Source organism: Musca vetustissima, unplaced genomic scaffold, assembly GCF_032173495.1.
Source record: "Musca vetustissima isolate MV318-11 ecotype Yass unplaced genomic scaffold, APGP_CSIRO_Mvet_v1 utg3141, whole genome shotgun sequence".
NCBI classification, from domain to species: Eukaryota; Metazoa; Arthropoda; class Insecta; order Diptera; family Muscidae; genus Musca; species Musca vetustissima.
The window spans coordinates 422,129-445,010 of NW_026886665.1; the positions used below are offsets into that span (position 1 = coordinate 422,129).

General features: G+C 35.9%; 2 protein-coding genes across 2 annotated transcripts; one reads left to right on the plus strand and one right to left on the minus strand.

The window, feature by feature from the left end:
- Positions 1–1,422: 1,422 nt before the first annotated feature.
- On the plus strand, positions 1,423–22,236 carry LOC133334165 (brain-enriched guanylate kinase-associated protein). The gene is made up of 4 exons (XM_061542462.1): positions 1,423–1,475; positions 8,546–8,914; positions 21,515–21,598; positions 21,995–22,236. The coding sequence occupies exons 1-4, from the start codon at positions 1,455–1,457 to the stop codon at positions 22,202–22,204; spliced, it is 684 nt and encodes a 227-aa protein (XP_061398446.1). The 5' UTR covers positions 1,423–1,454; the 3' UTR covers positions 22,205–22,236.
- On the minus strand, positions 18,592–19,779 carry LOC133334137 (putative gustatory receptor 77a). The gene has a single exon (XM_061542434.1). It carries the CDS (start codon positions 19,777–19,779, stop codon positions 18,592–18,594), a length of 1,188 nt encoding a protein of 395 aa, XP_061398418.1.
- Positions 22,237–22,882: the final 646 nt, after the last annotated feature.

Consider the following 22,882-nt stretch of genomic DNA (forward strand, 5'->3'; position numbering starts at 1 on the left):
AGGTGGCCCAGCAGAAAAATTGGGTACACATTGATTTCTTTATTAAATGTAATTTCGTACTCAATTTACTAAATTCGCCCACTGGGAAAGTTTGAAGCACTAAATCTGTTTTCATAAAATAATTCCCGGTTTCTAGCATTTTCATATGTGTTGTACATACACTTGGCCATTGCTCAATTACTGGAAATGTGTGGACGCGATATAATTAGATTATCAATTTTATTCTGAAAATTTTACATTTCGAAAATAAATAGAATTTATTGATATTTTGTTTACATGAAACTGACATTAGTGTTACATGTTGTTGAATTTGATTTGTTGTAGTTTTACAGTTACCTTGTATAATTGTACCATGATAGTTATGCTAAGAACAAGAAATTACAAATATTGTCTTTCTTTGTATTTGTTGCCTTAACAGCGCGTATCTAAGTACAATAAAAAATCTTCCACTTTGGTTTACCATTTTCCACTAGATTTTGCTGAAATATTTTTTGTGTACAAAACCCCTTGGAAATGCTGCCAATTGGTCTTTATAAACCTGTGGTCTATATATAGACCAATTTGGGTTTATAAAGCCCTGCATCAACATACAGAGCAACTCTTGGCCGATACAAAATGACACGCGTCCTTTCAATATTCTCGCTTTAGTAATATTGAAAATTGCCCCGAAGAATTGTAATGTGACTATTTTCAAATCGACTGCTGTACGTTACCGTAATTTTCAAAAGGTTGCAGTGTAAGGACAATTTATTACATCACGTCTACTAAGTCTAAGTCATTGCCATCAAAGCAACGTTAAAGCGCATGTCTGGAATCTGAAGTTAGATGCGAGTCCTTGTTTCGTTAAAAATTGCATATACAAACACACTTGTTAGTCCTGTCATTCTTCCTTTGAAACGATATACTATACACATTACGATTGTAGGTAGTTTAGTTGCGGCAAAACGGTATTCGCGAATAAACTCTGCGTTCATATTCTATTAAATAACGGATAAAATAAAATGGCAAATGAAATCAAACAAAAGAGCTGTGGAATTCTTAACTAGACTTGTGGTCAGTGGTTACACGATTCGATCGTAGCAAATTATTAAATTAGAATAGAGTAATGTGATTGCCGGGACGAAAAAAAATGGTGAATCATTTGTGCAATTGAATATAGATAGGAGAAGGAGGCAGTTGCAAAAAAATTGTCAAAATTACGTAAAATCATTTTAAGGTTATTCATAAAAAATATCAATTTAGTTCGATTATATTTGTGAAAACAATGTGCCTCAGTTATGACTATGGAAACGGCAATGACGCGTCATAGCTAGACCACCAACAACAACCAATAAAGGATACATCAAGAAGGAGCTAAAAAAAAACATTGAAAAACTCATCGTCCGTTCAATACTTTTTCAACACGTCGAAGTAGCGTGGAGAGAAAGTAAACGTCGACCCAAAGCGCAGCGGAAATGTCTACCAATAATGAAAAGGTATTTTTTAACAGATACCCTTATGTCTCGCAGCGATGCATAGAATTCGAAAACTGCATTTTTGTTAATATACTCACTCACATGTGTATGTACAGATGTATGTATGCTAGCTACAGCGGCTCAATGACATATAGGAGTATACAACTTGTATATATTTGTATTATTATTGATTATAACATAGTTCGTTTACGAGGAAAAACTACTGGCTACATACATATGTACATATATATTTATGTATGTGTTTGAGGTTACAATTCCACGCCAAAAACTATATTAGCTGTTAACTCCGAGATATAAAATCCAGCTTGCTGATTAGATTAAAATACTTCATCTTAGATTTGTAGAGAAGGAAGCAAATATTCGTGTGGGCCTGGTACAGATGTTGGACTTAGCCGTTTTACCTCATTCCAAATGCAAAAAAACACTATCAACAATTTATTACAAGAATTAGTTTGCCCTGCACGCAGGATTGCCAGATTATTTTTATAGAAAATCATCAAATGACTATTTTTGTTAAAAAAATAAATTTATTATATAAAATCACCCATGCAAGTACTCACATTTAGATATGATTAATTATTCTTTTATTAAAAAGGGACTTAAAATAAATATTTAATTTATTAAACGCGTTTGTACTTTAATTTGATCAAGAAAGTTTATAATTTTATTTATATTTTATATATGGATAGTCATTTCGACTTTTATTAAGTCACTCGTTTTGTAAATATGTGGATATTTGGGATTATCATTTTTAAAAACCGGTTTTCCGTTCACCAAACATTAACTATTGTTGCATTTGTAATATTACAAAAATACCTCACATACAAATACAAATATGCCAAATATTCATCTTCTTCCTACCTATTCTTTCGCTTTATACATTTATAACAAAAATTGAAATTTTGAAAAAATGGTCAACTCGCCATTTTTCAATAAATGAGCAGTGGCTGCACCAGCTTCGTAGTTTAGATAGGCAACATACTGTTTAAATTCTTGCCATTATAAACCTTAAGCATTCGGGAGCTTATTAACCTTCCTTTATTCCCAAAGTAGTATTTTTATTCACATTGTTTTCAATACACTTAGTTTTGGGCGTGGATTGAATTTATTACGTCACGAATCGAATAATTCAGTTCGAGTGACCGCATTTTTACGATGCTACAGCGCAATGAAATAATGAAATATAATAGGTTTATAGGAAAATGCATATAAGAATTTCACGATTTATATCCATTTCAAGGATATCATATCAAAGGATAACTCTAAAAAATGATTTTTGTACTTAAATATAAAAATTTAGAAATTGTTCAATTCATTTCTTTAATTATAAAACGAAAGTAAATTTCATGGCAGGTTTATTCATAAGGTTAGCAGGGAGGCGAATTCATACCTTAGTCTTCTCTTGCTGTAAACATTTGAATCGCGAAATACCAACCAGAACAGGATAAAAACTCAAAATATCTTTCAATAAAACGTAATGATAGTAACGTGCACGTATATTTGGGTTCCAATAAAAATATTTTTTGTTTATTTATTCTTCAAACAATAAATTTGACAATCAAAGAAGACTTCGAATTCCATGGCATAGACCATGGTATGTATAATAATAGAAGGTAACAGCAAGTGTTGTTGTACAACAAACGATACAACATCCACATGGAAAGTTGTTGTTGTAAGTTATACTAGTGTCAACGTCATTTGACAGAAAAATATAAACAAGCAAATTATCAAGAAATTATATTTATTTTAAAAATGAAATATTTTCGAATCCTCAAAATAAAATTGAAAAACATGAATGAAATTCTATCAAATTTATATTTCTATCGCTTCCACATCTTTCCTATAATTGAACCATAACCACTTATATGTGTAACACATATAAAAAGGCAGGGAATTGCGAGTTATTTCATGAAGAATGATTTGCTTCCTCAAACTTTCCCAGCAGGCAGATTGAGTAAATTAAATACGGGAGCACATTTAATAATTAACAATTTCCAATTTTATGCTTTCCCAATTTTCCTGTTGGGTGATTTTTAAAAACATAATTTGTCAAATTCGTATTGACACTAGCATTACGTAGGAAACAAATCAGCTGGGATTTGCTGTTACCTTTTATTATTGTACCATGGGCATAGACCATGGTACAATTATAAAAGGTAACAGCAAAATCGGGAAAGGAAAATCGGGAACGCATGCAATTCGAAATTGTTCTTTATTAAATGTAAATGTATATTAAATGTATTCAATTTACTCAATCTGCCTGCTGGGAATGTTTGAGGAAGCAAATCTAAATCTATATATATATTTATATATATATATATATATATCCCAGAATAGTGGTTTAGTTTAAAAGTTAGTTTAGCTACACATAATATTTACGGGGATCTTTGCAGGGATGATTGTCCTAGTGTACCTTAAAGGTCGTTTACATTGAACCGGATTTGGTTAACCGAGTGGGTTTAAATTTTCAATTCCTTTGAATATATGCCAAATAAATCCTCATAAAGTAGGTTAACCCGGTAAAAAGTTCTAATGTAAATGCCGTATTAGGGGAGTAGTTGACCTGAAAAATGTATTTAAAATATAATGATGTATATACTCGGATATGAGAAACCACCCTGGAAATCATTTCTGTCAGAGAAACAGGTTATGGAAATGGGAAAAATATGTACTTAAATATGCCTCCGATTTGAAGTACCAATTTCAAAATTTCTCTTTACCATTCCGCTCAAACTACATTGTTAAGTTTATGTCTATTTTATTGCCGCACGCTAGTTTAAGAAGGCACTAGTCATCTGGAAATGTGTGCTCTACGGTTATGACTTTTTGAATTTTTTTTAAAACGATTTAGAATAATATTAATGGCCTAACTGAGGATTGTTCCAATTCATTTAAAAAGATTACACAAAATTTGCTTTCATATTATGTGTTTGGGAAAAAATAATTTAAATAAATTTGATTTTTTTAATCTTGCATCCACGAAAATGAGACGTCTTTATTTACAATTCTTATTTTGAATTGATCGCATTGCTTTGTGGGGGGACGCTGAAACCTTTTATGAATTTCACAATTGGAGATATTTCGTGGGAAACCAACGTGTACTATAAAGGTTTAGTGTGAATGTAGAAAAATATTGCATGAATTTTTTCCATAAATAACGGTTTTTGTGAAAAACGTAGACTTTGAGCTGGGCACATAATTAAAACATCGTATGATTATTTATTTTACTGCAATTTAATTGATCGGCAAATTAAGTAAATTTAGCACCGATAAAATCATGTACAGATAAAATTTTTTTAAATTTTATAAAAATTTATACAGTACAACTAACATGGGAGAAATTACCCTTATATAGAAAATAATTTTTCGAATCTACTTCTTGTAGATTGCTAGAATTAGTAGAAAACAATAAATAATTCTTAAAATAAATAAATATTTGCAATAAAAACTCAACAGGTGGGAATTAACCTAATGAATCGGTTCGATTTAGAAAGGTTTTATTAAAATGCCGGAATATTTTGCAGTATGTGAGGAAATATCAATTAATTATGACATTTATTATATCAAATCAAATTGTTCTCCCTTTCTGGCTAAATTAGATTAAATGGACATTATTCTATTCCAAAAATATTATTTGGGAAAATATTGTAATTTTTAACAGTTTCCAAGGGTAAATCACTTCAAACGAATCGAGGGCTGATCAAAAATTGAGTACCAAAGTTCATGTTTTAATTATGTTACCACCACTGTATGTCGTTGCCATTCGTAAAGGTTCAATAGTATTGAATCAATATAAACACCGTTTAGTATACATTGAGACTTCACTGTACTTGTAACTTTCCCATCAATGAATGCCAATTCCAAAGAGATGATGATTATATATGGCCAGAGATGGTCCGTCAGAAACAGTGACGTAAATGACCTACATTTCCGACGTATAATACATACGTCAGAAACGTCGGAAACCTACGCAAAACCATTAGGTTTTTGACAAAATAGCTATTTCCATTAATCAATTATGAAATTACATATCGTCAGCTAAAATGCAAAAAGGCGTAACTAACAAAAAATTGAAAATTGACTTTTTGAATGAATATTGTGAATGTCAATAAACTACATGTGTTGACAAAGTTTTACACGTCTGCGGTCAAAAAAGGACCTTCTATTAACAAAAAACAAAAAGACGTAACTACAAGTGGGTTTATTTCATAAATACAAAATGGCGTAACTAACAGAAAATTCACTTTTTTACTTAATTGTTATGACCGCCATTAAACTAAATAACTAAATTTGTTAAAAAAATTATAGTCTATTATTCGTCATATGCAATATCACCCTGCCGGTCACACTTTTTCATTTCACATGACATGTTTATAGTTTTCATTCAAAACAGTTTTTTGCTTCTCCTACACAATTATGTTTTTGTTAGTTACGCCTTTTTGCATTTTAGCTAACGATATGCTTTACTCAAATCCATATGAAATTTCAAAATTTTCTTCCCTAAAAAGTTTGGAATTGTTTATCATTTCCAGTAAGGAATAGTCATATATATATAAAAATGATATATATTCTACAAAATACCTATATATGGTAATGATATTTAAATAAATGACGTTTACTACCTTTATTACATTTTATACAGGTATATGACGTTTCCGACGTTTACACCTTTTTGACAGTCGAAAACCTAAAGATTCGTCTCATGGACCATCCCTGTATATGGCCTGAGAGAAAGAGGGTATGCGTGAGCTGAGAGCAATGCTTTGTTTTTATCACGTTATCATTCTGATAACGGGATTTTTGTGGGCGAGTATCAACAATTACGACAACATTGGAGAAATTATTTATAAAATTTTTTCTGTTGTTTTTCTGTTTGTTCAACAGTGCACTCACTCGCCCGCTTATCTTCAGATCATTAGCTCAAAACAAAACAAGGAAAAAAAATGAATTTTTAATGGAATCAGAAGGCGATTAATCGAGTACCGTGCAAAGAGAAATATAACTTTTCCGCGTGTCAATGGCGTTTCTCGTGTTTGTGGATGTTGTTCATTGAGTTTGGAAGAGCAGTGGATTCTCTTAGAGTGGCATCAAGTAAGCTTAAAGTACCTACACACTGAGGAGATAATTGTGCGTGGGATACCCTGCATTTGCGGAATTAGTTAGATGTATAGAATATATGTTCAACATTGAGGTATGTCGGACGGGTATATTTGTCAATTTGACACAGGTGCCGGTCATTCCTCGGATTTTCGTTAAGCTGCTTGAATTTATTTCTTGTGGTATTGGTGCGAAAGTTGGATTTCATTTCGTGTGGATCGGAAGTAGATTGATTTTGCCTTCCAATGTCCCACTGTTATCCGGTCCATTGATACTGTACTCCAGAACTTCAGTTATTTCCTCTTGGTTATCTGTTGAACATTGTCGCGGACCGCACTGTATAGCATCCATAATATTTGTTTACGGGCACTGGCGCTGATAATGCAGACTATGGCCGTATGTGGGTCTGAAGTGAGGGGTAGTCGCGTCTAATTGTATGAGTTCGCGTAGTGGTCGTTTGTTCTGTTTCTGTTTTTAACAATTTCACTGATAATTATGATAATATTTTGTTACTTGGCATTTGATGTTGTTGTTGCTGCTGCTGCCGTTTATGTCATTGTCGTTGTTGTGGTTTATGACAATGACGATGCCTGTACGAGGCCGTACGTATGGATTGTAATTGTGGATGATGGTGCGGTGATAATCTCTCGACAATCCGTACAGATTGAAATACAATTTGCTCTTCGGCCGCGGCTGTTGTTCTTGCATCCGATTTGATTAAAATGAACTCAGTGTCGTTTATTCATTTGCTAAAACATCAACTCGTTAACGACGTTCTCAAAACAACTGATTCACGTCGTTCTCCTCTGACTAGCGTATATTTTCGGTGAGCCTATATCTAACATTTAAAAGTAGACAATTCTAAGATATTGAGATTATGGGTAGATATATACCCATTGCATGCGGATATTGTAGAACAATTAGAAATAAATGGTTTTTATAACCTTCACCACACTGTGGTACATGGTATTATTATTCTTGTGAAATCGCACAATGTTTTAATTATGTGGCCATTTCAATGTCGATTTAAAAAAATTAATTTAGAACACTTAGGTATACTGCAATTAAGAGATTAGGTGTGAAAATAGAAAATTATTGCTTGCAATTTTTCTATAAATAAAAGTTTTTATGGTAGGTCATCACTGTTGGATTGGTGTCGGAAATGCAATCTGCACGCTTAGAAATGTCTAGTTTAGAACAATTGATATTTAGGGAAGCCGCAGAACCAAAATTTTGATATTTGGTTCCTTGGTGTGTATATGAGATTCAGTAAACGAAAAACCGGATATTGGATATTTTAGTGGAATTAAATAACTCAATTAAATAATACAGAATTAAGTTGAACGAACACAACGACCATTTTGAGAAAGAATGAAATGAATGCACCGAGATCGAAATGTGGCATTTGTTATGCGGGCTATTAAAACCATTCGGTTGAGAAAGCCTAGGGACTAACTAAGGAAATTCATTGGAAATCCAATTTAAAAATAACATCCTGTGGATGCATATCGAATGGCAATTTATTTCGATCGAAGCTGCAATGAGAAAGCTCGAATCGGGAGTGTAAGCACCGCCACCATTATGCGACGCGTTTCGCCGTTGGTTAAGCGGTTCATCAGGCATATTGGGCAATGTGGCTTACAAAGGTCGTTACCTGATATGTTGTATTTATATCGAATTTATTGCGATATTGCATCTACGAATCGAATTTAAACGTAATCAAGTTCGACGTTTGTCATCACATCAGAACACCCCTTTCCAGAGCAGACTTTTCTGCTGTATATTGTGCAACGTCCGGAAGTTAAGGAGGTGGCTTCGGACGTCAAAGTGCCATTTTTATTTTCAAATCTGTGATTGCATTTTGTTTTTATTTCATGTTTTGACCCCTATACATTTGAACATGCCCCTGCAATGGCAAACGCGCCTACATGTTTTTCGACAAATTATTCAAATCAAAAATTAATTTTTTACAGAGATCCTGTGATACATTAGCTCCTGTTGCTGTCAGTATTGCCGCAGTGGCTGCCAAAGAAATCGAGACATTGAAGCTGGCATTGCAGGAGAAGGAGAACCATATTTTAGTCATGGAACAGGTGTGCCTATCGGAGTCCGAACATCAGGCCGAACTGGAGGACAGCATAATTGCGTGGCAGGATAAATATGATCGTCTATATGAGTCTCACAAACGTGTGCAAAAGGTCAATCAAGGTTTGGAGGATAAGTTATTAAAACTAGTGGATCGTAACGCCGCCGAAAGAGCCCAGCTAACCAGCGATGTAGCTACATTAAGTGTACGTTTGGCCCAGGCCAACTTCAATATATCGAAACTCCAGCGAGAAATTGTAAGTATATGGTAGCAAGACCGCTTAAAATATCTATGTAAACGTTGGTGCGGGTGGGTGGTTGTTTGCCAACACCTGTTTTTCGATAGCCAGACCATGAACTGTGAAAAATCTGTGTTAACATATAAGCACAGATGCTTTTAACTTCCAATAACGATCTACCTGCCTGTGGTGTATTAAATTGATTTTCTGTTCACGGAATAGGGGCGAGTAGTCCTCTATTGCGTGAATACGCCATTGCTCAGAGATCTATTCGGTATTAAATACAAATGTAGGTTAACGCATTAGAATGATGTTGTTTGGGGTTTTAAATGACGGCGACGAGTGGGTGTTGGAGGATGGACTCGGGCTCCGAGAGGTTCTGATTTCAACACACAAAACACATTTGTACCATTTGCACATTCATTAATTTATGTGCTTTTGTTTTCGTATGTTGTTGTCGCCACTCTCCCACAAACAATCTATTGTGTGTGCTCTCAATGTCCTTAATGGTTTGCACGTCGTTAGGTACAAAAGTTGACATTATGTGTGCGTGTGTGGGTAGTGTACAATAGCAGCGTTTTTTCTGATCAAAAGTAGATGTTTTATACTAAATGTTGCAATCTGGAATCGGCTAAAATAAAAAGGGCTTACATAAAACTGTTGATCATGGTTAATAGTAAGGCGACAGATTTTGGATGACATCAAGAAAAAATTAAATAAAATTTACTTGGATTCAAAATGTTTTACATATTTTTACAAACAAATTTTGTATGTAGCCTTCAAGGATTTTTGCATGAATCTGCAAGAGTTTTGAACTAATCGAAAATGTTTGCCACTTTGTACTGATCACCCATATTTCTTATTTTCAGTAATAGCTTGAACAGTAGAAGCACTGAAAGGCGTTTTCTATACGACGCGACAAATTCGAGCAATGAGCCCGCAATGTTATGCATTTTTAAGCACTATATCGCAATTATATAAATTGGAAACATATATGGAATATAATTTTGAGCCCAAATCGTTGATGTCAACGAAAGAAGCAAAACAAAACAAATTTTAATTTTATTATATAGAATTATTGTGTTTAGCTGGATTTTTTACTTTTCTAACAATCACAACATTGCACGAACATTTCAAAATTTCACAATAAAACGCATCAACACGCCTAATATTTACTCACATATTCGAACCTTTGAACCTTTTTAAAGGCGTTGGCTTACTAACACAACGGAGCACAGACATAAATTTCCACTGACCTGGAGGCGTTTATTGATCCTTTCACCTCGATTCTACAGATGCAACCCACACGACCCACACATGTGTGTCTATGCACCTTCATACACATCTCCTTTCATTCGCATTTACTGATATTCCGGCTTCATTCCGACATATCTGAATGCAATCAGTATTCCCTTCTTGGTTCACTACTTATGTCGTAATCATGAGGAAAATTTCCCGGAAAGGAAGCCTAAATCCACTTGTATGGAGAGAAGCGCTTGTTTTAATGTGCCTTTATTAATCACTCGGCATGACAGATAAATGCGAGGTGTGTTCAAAAAGTATCGCGACTTAAACAGTGTCTACTTTTTTCAAATGTTGTTTGATAGCAACAAAAAATATAGCTTGCTTCCAAAAATGCAGTGTCCTTTTAATTTGGATACCAGCGCTGTTTTAACCGCGGACACGGCTCGCTGCTTTAACTGGTAATTCAGACAAACCAGTTATGATTTTGTCGGGAATCAGCGATGCACAGCAGTGTGGAAATGAGATACATAATTGAATCTGCTGGATATTGTGTTTAATATTTTATTTAAAAGTAGGAAACTATGGACGTCCAGAATGTAACAAAGGTCTTTGCAATGCACCTTGTTGGGATTCAGGGAGAATTCGTCAACCGTTCGTATTGTTGTATTATTCGTATGTATGTATTTGCTTAACATTGTGACAACACTTTCGTTGTATTCATAGCCACTTGGCCTTTTTCTTGCTTTCAATAAATCCACATTGAAGTTTCCTTGGGATAACATTATTTTTATTATTTTCAACACAAATTTACTTTCCCAGTTTAACTTCGAATGGCCGAACAAGTACGGAGGAAAGGGCACAAATAGGAAATCGCGTGCGTTACAATAAAACACTGCAGGTCATTATATTGTCGGAAGTAAATATAGTGTCCCCATTGGAATAGATTGTTGGTAGAACGCTGAACTCAACAATCAATTGTATGGCTCTAGGCAATCCGGTGTGGGTCAGGTGGGAGGGAACTGAAGTGTGAGGATTGATTGTTTGTTAGTTGACTGCTAGTTGGGGGAGCGTTAGCTGTGGCAATACAATCAACGTTTACATCTTGAATTCAACGTTTTCGGCTTGTGTAGAACTGAATGTCAAAACGTGTGCATTTTATTTTACCAAAATTTGCCATTTTTGTTGTGCTTGTAGTTGTCGTATGTATGTATGTATGTATGAATAGGTGTTTCATGTAATGTGGAGTGAGCTCATTCGTGCGGCGCCACTATGCTAAGAACGTTCATGTATCCTGCAGACACTAACGTCATTCTTTGCTTCTATGTAAGTGTGAGTGTACACAGAAGTACCTGTCGCCATGCGGAAAGCAAACAACTGGCACCTAACAACACCGGCAACTTCAGCTTATGCCCTGAATTGTTGATTCATCCAATGGCATTTTCGACAGTCAATCGGCAGACATTTACTACTCCAACTCTGTTCCGACACTCGGATGGATGTCCCCAAATGTATCAGTTTCAAAATATTTCCCAATTGACAACTTCAGGACCCTATTATTACTCCATGCGAGCGAAAAGGGTTCATTGGCGTTCCAAGGTGCTTAATTTTTTTCCATTTCCACAGTAAATTATTTTGGTGTTCGTATGTGTTTGTCAATATAAGAGATACAATTTTTGCATAGCAAATTTGATGCCTCGAGACTCTGTAATTGCATTCGCTTATCTGCTAACAACCACCTAAACAGACAATGATAAAATCCATCTTTCCACTCAGTCTTGGGGAAGAAATTGATAACTTTTTGAATTCCGACCACTAATGCTTTTATCCATTTGTTTCAACTATTCACTTGACCAGACTAACACACCATTTATCACACTTTAGCAAACACTTGCTGCCTCCCTCTGCTACCATTTGTTGTTCCCTTAAGAGAAGGGCTGCAAAAGTTTTCTATTAGATTTTCCGCTTAGTTTCGCCAAGCATTATTGCTCGGTTTATGTTTGATAAAGTTTGCAGTTGATTCCTTTCTTGGATCGCTGTAAACAGACGTTGTTCACAAAAAGTATACTTTGGCGCCATGTTTTGTTTCGTGGTTCGGCATAATCTCCTTCTCTACGATTAGGTATGAATATTAGATGCAGTATTAAATGTTCTGTAAGAAACAGTAAGGAAAATATAAAATCTGACGTGCCGACTACAATATACCCTATATCACTATATAAATAGATCACAAATAAATATCTAACAATAATAAATTATGAGCAAGGTTTCAACATTACCAAGGTGAGCATATTGTCCACGACAAAAAGGGGATTCCGTTGTTTCTAGACCTCAATTTGGAGGTCCACAAAAAAGCAAATATATTCCATGACGGTGTGAGTAAATTCATCAAAGTTCACAGAGATCGATTAACTTAATTAAATGAAATTTAACAGGGATCTTGGATCATTGCAAAAATTGGATTTGTATTATCCAAATAAGGCTATACCCTCCTGGCTTATTCAAAAATATTTTAAATTCCTTGAAGCTGAGGTTTGCAAGGTCTTTACTCGCGAAATATGAACATATTGCATATAATTTAAATGCATTTCTATAACATGAAGTGCTCTTGTCAAAGTCTTCAGTCTATCAGTAATAAATAATAAGTGGCGTGAAAGGTGTGTTGGTGGGAATGCAAAAACAATGACTAAAATTGTGTTGAAGTCAACAAGTTTTCTTTCCTAATTTGTGGCTATACTACACAACGCACGCACTTTTGCTCAGTGACTAAGTTGAAGAATACCCCATGGACAATATGGTTCTAATGTAGATTTTTCCACATAATCACTGCATTCACCCAAAACGGGTGCAGACATTTTGAAGCCGGATTTTCGGTGTTTTTCTTATAAACAGAACGCGCAACCAGATAATGAGTAAATTGATTATAGGATTGCAGAACTAGCGATTTTGCTTCGTTTAGTTCATATCTCATGCGGTGAGGTGAGCTTATTTGCAATTGGATTCTAAAGACGAAAATTTGTTGCGTACATTTTTATAAAAATCTATTTTTGAGTCTGCGTATTTTATTCAAAAATAAGTGTGGCGGCACATCCGCGATTCTTAACCAATCCTTATAAAATAGGCGTACATTTGTGTATTTTCACTGGAGATTACTGAAATCGGATGCGCATCTTTTTTTGCATAATAAAATGCATCATGCGGCACACTTGAAGACACCGAGGATTTAGGCGAAACCATATTCCCTTAACCATATAAAAATATTACAAATTAAAAAAAAAAAACGTAATGTGGCAATTCAAAAATTAATTTATTATATTGTCAGATATCTTTATCCTTTTTTGTTTTTCGCGACTATTAAACCGTATTTCAATGTGATTTGACTAGTATACAAAGAAAACAAATGTCATTAATCATTTGTGACGAAATTCGCTAATTACAACAAATAAACTTTTGTGCGCAGCATCCGAATTTGTGAACGCGAACTGATTTCGAATGAGCATATTTTCCTTAACATATGTACCATTTTTTTCAAAAAAAAATTTTTAATGAAATTTAAAAAGAATTTTGAGAATTCCCATACACGAGACGATTTCAAATTTAATGGATTTGGTTGTGTGAGCAAAAGTTCTACTTTGACAAAAAAAAAAAAAAAAAAAAAAATGGATAGATCCAAAAGAGATTCCAAGTATATGCCCAAAATATTGCTTATATTTGGATCAGATTTATGTCCGAATTCTGACAAGACAGTGTAGTTCAGACAGTCTCACCCTCAAATCGAATAGAACTCTATAGTGTTGTAAAAATCTGATATCGTTTAGAGATGTCGAACAAGCATTTATTCAACTCAACACAAAACCTCTTGTTGGTGTGGCAGAAATAAAATTTATTCGCATTTTTGCTACTCTCCGCGTGTATCTACGGGCTCCTGTCAGCATTGTTTATATGTTCGAGCTACTTGAAATACGGGACGTAAAGGATATTAAAGAGAAAACTCCTATGGAAATGCTCGTGTATAACCTCTTGAAAGCGAAATGTTGTGCTCGCAAAAAGTCACGAACGTGTGCAAACGCTCGTTGTTTGTTGTATTTTATTATTTCACGACAAACTACCTCGTATTCCAGGTGGAATGAGGCTTTGGAGTGTAAGCGTAGCAATGTAGCACTCCCTCTGACACCTCTTCTCTGCTACTGCCAGATTTTTGTCTGTTTAAATGAGTGTATATGTTGCGAGTTCTTTGCGTTTGCATTTGTATGTAATCCTTGCAATGGGAACGAAATGTGTATTCCATCGACAATGGACTTTGAACGAGCAAACGGCTAATAGCCTACTGTTGTTGCATTGTCCTGTCTATTTGATTTACTTACATTAATATTGATAGTGTGTGAGTGTGGGTGGGTGTTTTGCATTCAACAGCTTCGATGGGATTTTTTATATATAAATGTGAATGTAACTGCATGAGTAGTTTTTAAGGCACGTAAAGTTTGAAGAGTATGTATAAGTACTAGTTTGTTTAAAGACTCGCCTAGCATTCCAAATGCGGCGCTAGATATAAAATAGTTCGTAGTCTCAACAAGAACCACGACAATTGTGATAATTGTAGATTTTTTATTAAATCTATATTTTTTGATTTATTGAACATGTCTGCATCAAAATCTCAATATCTAGAAAAAGTGGAAGTGGTTTGGTACACCGAGAAATGCAACATGCAACGAAACCTCTTATATTCCGATGAGTTCAAAGCAATAAGAAGTGAACATTTACCATGCATGTGAAACGGTTTTATTTTTTGTTCCGTTTTCACTTAATCGGGTTATTGGTTTGCTGAACGATAGCGTCTCAAGTTCGATTATGCCAACCGTAATGATAATTCGTATAAATGATTGACCATTTACAGGAGCTTACCTGTAGGCGCTCATACCTATAGCGCAACGACCTAACATCAAATTGAAAACAGACCGACAACAACACAACTACTTACAAAGATAATTTTTTCCTTTACTCGGAGTTTACACATGCGACTTGTGTAATTTTGGGTTTACACAGACAACTTTTCTGCTGCAACGTTTGCCTCAAAAAGGTCACAACTGGCGACGAATTGTGGGTATATGGCTATGACATTGAAACCAAACCCCAATCATCACAATTGAAACGTCAGGTAGAGCCAAGAACAAATAAGTACATCAAGTTTGATAAAATGTCGGGAATTTGCTCACTATTTTCTTCGACTGCAATGGTGTGGTGCTTAATGGACTCTTACCTCAAGCTCGTGCGGTCAATAAGGAGTTTAAATTATCTGCCGTTTGCGCGAAAAAATCCTGGCATGGATTTTGGTACCAGCTCACGCATGAGTGCTCGAGTTTTTTTTCCAAAAACAAAATCCTTATTATTCCTTAACTATCGTATTAATCCGGACAGCGGGGGTCCAGCGAAAAAATAAATAATTTTTGCACAAAAATTGAATAACCCTTTTTTTTTTGATTTGTCAAAAATGCATTTTACTTCGGAAATGTTTGTCTATTGCGTCACTGTTTCTGACGGACCATCTCCGTTCCAAAGTATTCCAATATTTATTACGATATCGCATGACTTTGCCTACATTACAAGTTGTTTGGGTACACAGCCATACAAATGTGTGTATGTGCCGCTTTGCGCACTTAAGTTGAGCTAAAGGCAACGAATCTAATTGTTTCCCTCTGTGTCCTCAATTTTGTATTGAAGAGCGACAAATGGTCGCCAACCCTTGGGACTAGTAAACGACAATAAAAAGAACATAACACTTTTCTTATTTTTATAGAAACAACCAGTTTTGTTATTAGAATGTATAGGTGCCAGTGGCGATGTATGTATGTAAGTGTATTTTAAAAGTGGGACAATCAAAATTACAATCAACCCGCCAATATTTATCTAATATGGATGTGGGTGAAGGCTATAGGGTGTTAAAATAATTTTGTGTGGCCCAAAATACTAAATATTCGCCCTACACCCCGCTCTTAGTATACCAAGCTTCATATTCAAATAGCTGAATCGAACGGACCAATCTGCACGAAATTTTACGTGTAGGTTCTGGCCAAAGATGACACTTATAGTTTTTGGTAATGATCTGTTAATATTTGGGAGACGAAAATCACCAACAGCTTTATTTTTGTCTGTTTTTTAGTGGCTCTGGAGACCACTATTATGACCCGAACATCAAGAACGTTGAATATGAATATTTTGAAGATTATCGGCCAATTTAGCGGGTTGAATGGACCTAGACTTTTATGTGAAAATGACCAAAATCTCATTCTATGGAATTTATTTTGAATTCGGGAAAAATAGTCCCCGGAACAGTTTTTAGTGTATCCAAGAGGAGTGATTGACCTTTATATTGATAAATGTTTACAGGCGAATGAACAAATCACTTACGATAGTGACATTTGTGGTGTTGGTTAACACAAATCATTTGTCCAATTTAAGCAATGCCAATACACACAGTAACAGTACCTAAGGAAGTCGAGTTGTGGTTGCATCAAATATGCTCGCTGAACATTTGCTTCAGGAAAAATCAAGGTTGCATTTTGTTGAATTTATTTTTGTTAGAGAAATTTTCTTTGGTCCATCTTTCGTTCTATACCCCTACATGTGCACGAATGTATGTATGTATGTTCGCATTGTAACTGCACATGAAATATGATTTTGTGTACATCGACATCTTATCGTGTTGCCATGGACTCACTCTCGGAACCGTTTACGGAATTACTACAGAAAATGACTCGCGAATGTCCTTCGCGTTATATGCTGAAGATGACATCAGTCCCGTTACTGTCTGCCACCGATGGAATGACGTTTATAGATCAACTGATTAAGTAGCATTGCATATGTGTATGTGTGTGGGCTTTTACGAGGTAAAGGACATTTCCCTCTCTCGAAGTAAGGGATCAATTGCTGGCAGAAAGTATGAAGTATAATTTTTCAAGTTACTCGAAATTACCGCAAAAACGTGACCCATTTATTCAGATAATATTATTGTGAAGCCAGTTGTCATAATTCGTACAATTACTAAATTCGACAGTCAATTGAGAACAGAAGTAAAAACACTGCGTTCACTATAAAAATACAGCTACGAGTTTAATTAATTGTTCGGTGATTTTTCCATGCATACACTGCATATTCTTCTTGAAAGTAAACAGTTTTTTGCAGTACAATTTAATTGCAAAATTAGCCAAAATTGTTTGTTGGGTTGTAAACGAAGAACGTGTCTTTGTGTTGCCCTGGGTTGATGCGTTTATTTAGATTTTCCAGTGAGACTTTGTTGACTTCATGAAATATTGATGGGGTTCTTTCCTGAGAAAACTGTAAAACGTTTATTTAAGTCAAGGGTAAGTGTAAAATTGGCATCTACAACAATAAACCCAGAAATATACATATTGATGATATATGCATTTTTCGAATAGAATGGATAAATGAATCCTGCTACAGTAAGAGCGTGGAATCTTCAAATTTCGAAGTGTAATCCTTCGATAATTATAAAGTAATCGCATGGATTACATTCAGGGAAGGCAGAGAAGGCTAGATGTTCGGATTTCGCTATAAATCCTCACATATATGTATTGGAATTGAAATTTTTCTAAAAGTGCGTGCTCAACGAAATTTATAATATGTGAAAATTTAATTCGGTACGAAGACTTCCCACAACCACACCCACACACACGGCCACACACATATGTTTGTTTTTGTTATTGTTGACATTTTTTAATTAATTTATTTCTCCCCCTTCCAAAGTCGCATGTACAAATATTCGAATGTATGTAAGTACGTATGTGCGTGGTTATAGGCTCTGGGAAATATAACCAACTCAGCACAAATGCAGGGATATTAAAATAACTTTTTTTAAAGCCGTAATGACCAAATAGTTTTAAACACAACATCTACTATGTCCAACAAATTTATTCGTCTGCAATAAATAATTCATAATTGTTTACTTAATTTTGTTTCTGTACCGATTAGGAAATACAATTTCACATAGAGAACACCAACAATCTAAGATTCATTTGCCTTCATATTTTACTGGAAATATTCGATCCACCCATTCGATGCCATCAGATCATCTTTGCAGGTGGCGGAGGGGAAATGCACTCTAATTGGTAATCAAATCAAACTGAATCAACAACACCAAATACAAGAATATTCTCTCCAGCAGTACTAGAATTAAGTTTTTATCAAAGGTGAAGAGACCACACGCCGAGTACGATACACGAGGTTGAGCGTGCAGCAAATAAAGGTTAAAGTGTGAAAGCTGTAGGAATATATCAACGCCAATGGCATGGCCATCCGAGCAAAAAGTCGAAAAAGAACGAAAATAGAAAAAAAAGAAAAAAAAAACCAAATCAATGCATTTTCAATGAAACAAAGACACCGTAAAGGGCAAAGGTGTGGCCATTTCTCGGTTGATGGTTGATAGCCCAACAGTGACATTAACTTACACAGCCCTCCAAACGAAGGTTCGCCGAAGATGTCAGTGCTTTCAGCCAAATGCTGGATGTGTACAGATGACGGGTATGCAAGAATTGCAGACGCATGTTGTCCAACATCACGACGACAAGGAACATGTCCCACAACAGTCCCAAAACATACAGTACAGCGTAGGGGTTGATGGGGAGGGGACGTTGTCTTGCCCCCACTTGCTTGCCTTTGCGCTCCTGGCGCCACATCTCGATTGGTACAAAGTACATGATGAATATCTGAGTGATGCATTCCATTAACACTGACATCAGGAAGCCTAGCAACTGCAAGCCATATAATCGCACGTAAGATATGCTCAGTTTGACCAACGTGAAATGCGTGTGCATCAATTGGCCTACACGGTGGAGCAGATGGCTACGGAAGCGCGAACCTAGGCCACCTCTGTGATGGGGCAGTGATCTCAGTTGCAGTAGCAGACCGATAAGCTTCGCATTGAGTTGTTGTATTTGCAATGTTATCAGTAGAACACCGAAATACAGCATGTTCAAGGTCATCTGCAAGACCAACAGGCAATAGTGGACGAAAAAGAGCGTGGCCAGGTACCACGGGTTCGACATAGCATTATCCTTCTCAATTAAGAAGACGATCCAAAGGACTTGCAGCAGCGCCGTCGAGCATTTGCTCACCACCTTCCATGTAACGTAGCCATTTACGATGTTCGGCTTGTCCAAGAGGAAACTCCACAAATGCAACATCTGATTGACACTGGCTACAATGGCGTGCCTGTAGATCACCTGCATGAGCAGCGTGGCCAGGGCACAGGTCAACATGACGCCATAGCGAATGTAGCCCACATATGTTAGAAGGTCATTTTGACGCAGGAACACCATGTCGGCGTAGAGAATTTGCAAGGCAATTGGCGTGTATGTTCCGGCTATCAGCAGCATAGTGACACTATATGCTACAGCCAGTCGCTTAGTTTCCACCCTGTCACTATTGCAATTGTAACCGAAGCAAATAATGCCAAGGACGCGACACAGTCCATACGAAGCAAGCGTAATGGTGGAGAGGAATAACCCATTGATTGTTAACAACCATGGGGATGCTGATGCTGTTGTCGATTGGTGTTTGCCACGGAAAAACGAAACTATGGAATGCCAGTTCATATCGACACTAAACACAAACTGGGTCGATGTCATTCAGTTAGGCTTCCTACGAAGAACAAACGTTTCATTTCCACCGTCGATGTAACACAGTACAGGTCACAAGAGTGTACCGAACACGTAATTTCAGTTGATTTCCTCAATTTCCATTTCGTATTCGGTATGACTCGTTAACAGCTTGCAAAATAACAGTACAACCGAAGATGTTCTTATAGACCGAAAGATACAACACGGCGATTGGAAGAATTAAGCAAGTAGCACGATGTTTCACTTCAATTTCCTTATATGAAAAAATCGATTTGTGTATTGTAACCTATCTGTTATAACTCTACGAAAATTATCACATTAAAGTGCCGAACTACTCCCTTTTCAGGTGCAAATTAAATCGTTTGAGTTGTAATTGGAGAATTTTAATTGTTGCTCTAATTCCGGAATTCCAATGTAATTTTTCTTAAATATTTAAATTATTATGTCAATATTTAAATTATTTTGATGATATTAGGGAATATAAAATGTCTGTTCCAGAACCTGCAGTAATGTACAAACATTTACTACGTTAACAATATTTCCTTTATGATGTCGAAAACTAGTTCGATTTAGTAGATTATTGTAGCCAAAGTACATTATAGCATGAAATATATAAAATTGACATTAGTAACATACATAGTTATTTTGTATCGAGCTGATTAACAACATCGGTATCTTCAAGCGAACTAAACAAACTCCAAGAACAAATTTGGAATTTCGTACGCTCGGCTTATTTTGGTTTCATTCATGCTCTAAACTATTTGGGGGAAAATGTCGACCGAATTGGTCGAATGTTAGGTAACACTGTTGTTGGTTTCTGTTCTACATTGAACCATAGTCGGTGCTACTAAACCTTCCAGTTTCATCGAATGTACTGTTTTCGTAGTGTGGCATTAGTCAAGTGACCTTTCAATTAAATGGCCTACAGATTAGGGGAGGGGACATTAATAATTAACACAATTCCGGTTTCTTATGGTACACATTAGATATTATCAGTGGGGCCCATTGAGTTGGCAGCCTTTTAACGTAATTTAACAATTAATTTTCTAATTGGCTCCATTCGGGTAGTTTCTCAACACTATGCAATTGCCTGCCAGTGGACGTTATTTAATTAGACCGTAATTCTGACGCCTGACAGTGACAATATCTCCTTTGAATCTAGCAGTTCCGTTTACAGATTACTAAGGGGCTTTCAATTGCCGTTGGCTTATCGTTCGAAGTTCGTCATAACGTTATTCAATGTACAACCATGCCATGTCGGCCATTACAATAACCATACGCCCGCGAGTACCACTGCCTCAGCAATGGGCACAAGTGGGTTTGAAACTATTTCAATATCTACCAACTAGAAGTTTATCCATCCGTATAGTATGTAACATGGGCATCGTACATGATCCAATTTCCGAATGAAAGCCATAATAACGGCAAACACTTTACCCCTCGCTGTTGCAGCTACTGTTTGAGTGCATATTAAAATTGTTAACACCAAATTTGGCAAAACAATTTCGAGTACAGACAGGGCTATGAACGTCGACAGGGAAGCACAAACAAAGTTTTTGTATTTGGGTCATTTCGTTGTTTCTCCAGTTTCTCCGCCCGAAATGATGAATTGAAAATGCATCAAAGGGGAATGGACGGGGTGTCTGGAAAGGATTGTTTTCGTTGACATTTGAATGGCTTGTATATGCTATTGAACCGAATTACCGGCAGCACAATTTATGCCGTACTTCATTGTTTCTTTCAGGAGCGTTACAAGACAGACATTAATTTGGCCATACAGTTACTGCAGTGCAAACCCGAAAGCTTTGTGCCACAAAAGATTTCATCGGTAAGTATTAAAAACAAGATTTCAATAACACACTAGTGTTGCCTAGACCGGAAATTTCTGTAGTAACCCTGTAGTGCAATTCTGTAACTTTCTTCAATGTTACCGATAAATATCGGTAAAATGAAAACACATATTTTTTCATATAAAAACTAAAATTTATGATAACTTTTCCATATCTGTCGGTAGGGCTTAACGGCTACTTTATGTCGGCCGTTAACTCACCGAATATTTTCGTTAATTAATGAAATTATAAGCAAATGGAAATTTTGCAGTTATCGACAACCGCCGGCAGTTCTGTCGTTAAGCAGTTACAGAATAGCATTACTGGTTCTTGAAACATAAGCAATTACTCGATTATTAAAATGAAATTATTGTTCGTTTTATTTTGCTTCCCAGTTACCAATCGACATTCAATCGAAAGTATCGGCATACATGCGTGTGGACACACATTCTCACTCTGATTCGGAAGGTAGTATTACCGGAGTGGGCATTTCAACGACAGCTGCCTATAAAGTGCTTCCTGCAACTGATTCGCCTCCGCGCGAAACTTGTCCCTTTCCACCCACCGCCATGGTCTATTCGATGAGGGGACTTGGTAAGTGTTAGTAGACCACGCTTTTTTACAATTTTTATTTGCCTTAATTATTTTAGTTTCTGTGATTTATTTTTATGTTTCAAAGTAATGGCCTCGTACACACACATGCACACATATGCATCCGCCGTACATGTAGATGCACACAGTTTTACTCTATAAATGGTTAGTTAGAGCATTAGAGCAAAATCTAAACGTGTGACAGGAGGGTTCTTCTCTCCGTGCACCGAGCTTGACATGTGTTGGGCCATTTTCCAGTTAATTTTGTGGTTTTCATTTGCATTAAACACTTTTTCGGTTTGTATGCCTTAGCCGTGATACGGAAACTAGTGGGGCGATCCTGAAAGTTGGATTGTTTGACGACGGCAAATATTTCCAATGGCACACTTTGATTTGTACAAATGCGAACGACCCAACAACAGCGGCTTTCGGAATAAAATTGAAATTTGCCGTTGGCGGGGTGTTGTTGTTGTTGCGGTTGCCTTTATTGGATTTTAATTGTAAATATTTGTTCGCCTCGATTGTTTTGTATTTTTTTATTTTGCTCTGTTTTTAATGTTTATTTTAGTTATTAAGCTGTTAATATTGATTTTTTGGCGTATTTTTTTGGTTTTTGGGTGGTTTGCTTGAATTTAATAAATGAATAAATGAATTTAATAAATGAAGAGACCTATTTTGATTGGAGCATGGTT

Coding starts and splice junctions, on each gene's coding strand:
- LOC133334137 (XM_061542434.1), bottom strand. CDS start 19,779: ATGACATCGACCCAGTTTGTGTTTAGTGTCGATATGAACTGGCATTCC.
- LOC133334165 (XM_061542462.1), top strand. CDS start 1,455: ATGTCTACCAATAATGAAAAG. Junction 8,915..21,514: donor CGAAACTCCAGCGAGAAATT/GTAAGTATATGG, acceptor TGTTTCTTTCAG/GAGCGTTACAAGACAGACAT. Junction 21,599..21,994: donor TGCCACAAAAGATTTCATCG/GTAAGTATTAAA, acceptor TTTGCTTCCCAG/TTACCAATCGACATTCAATC.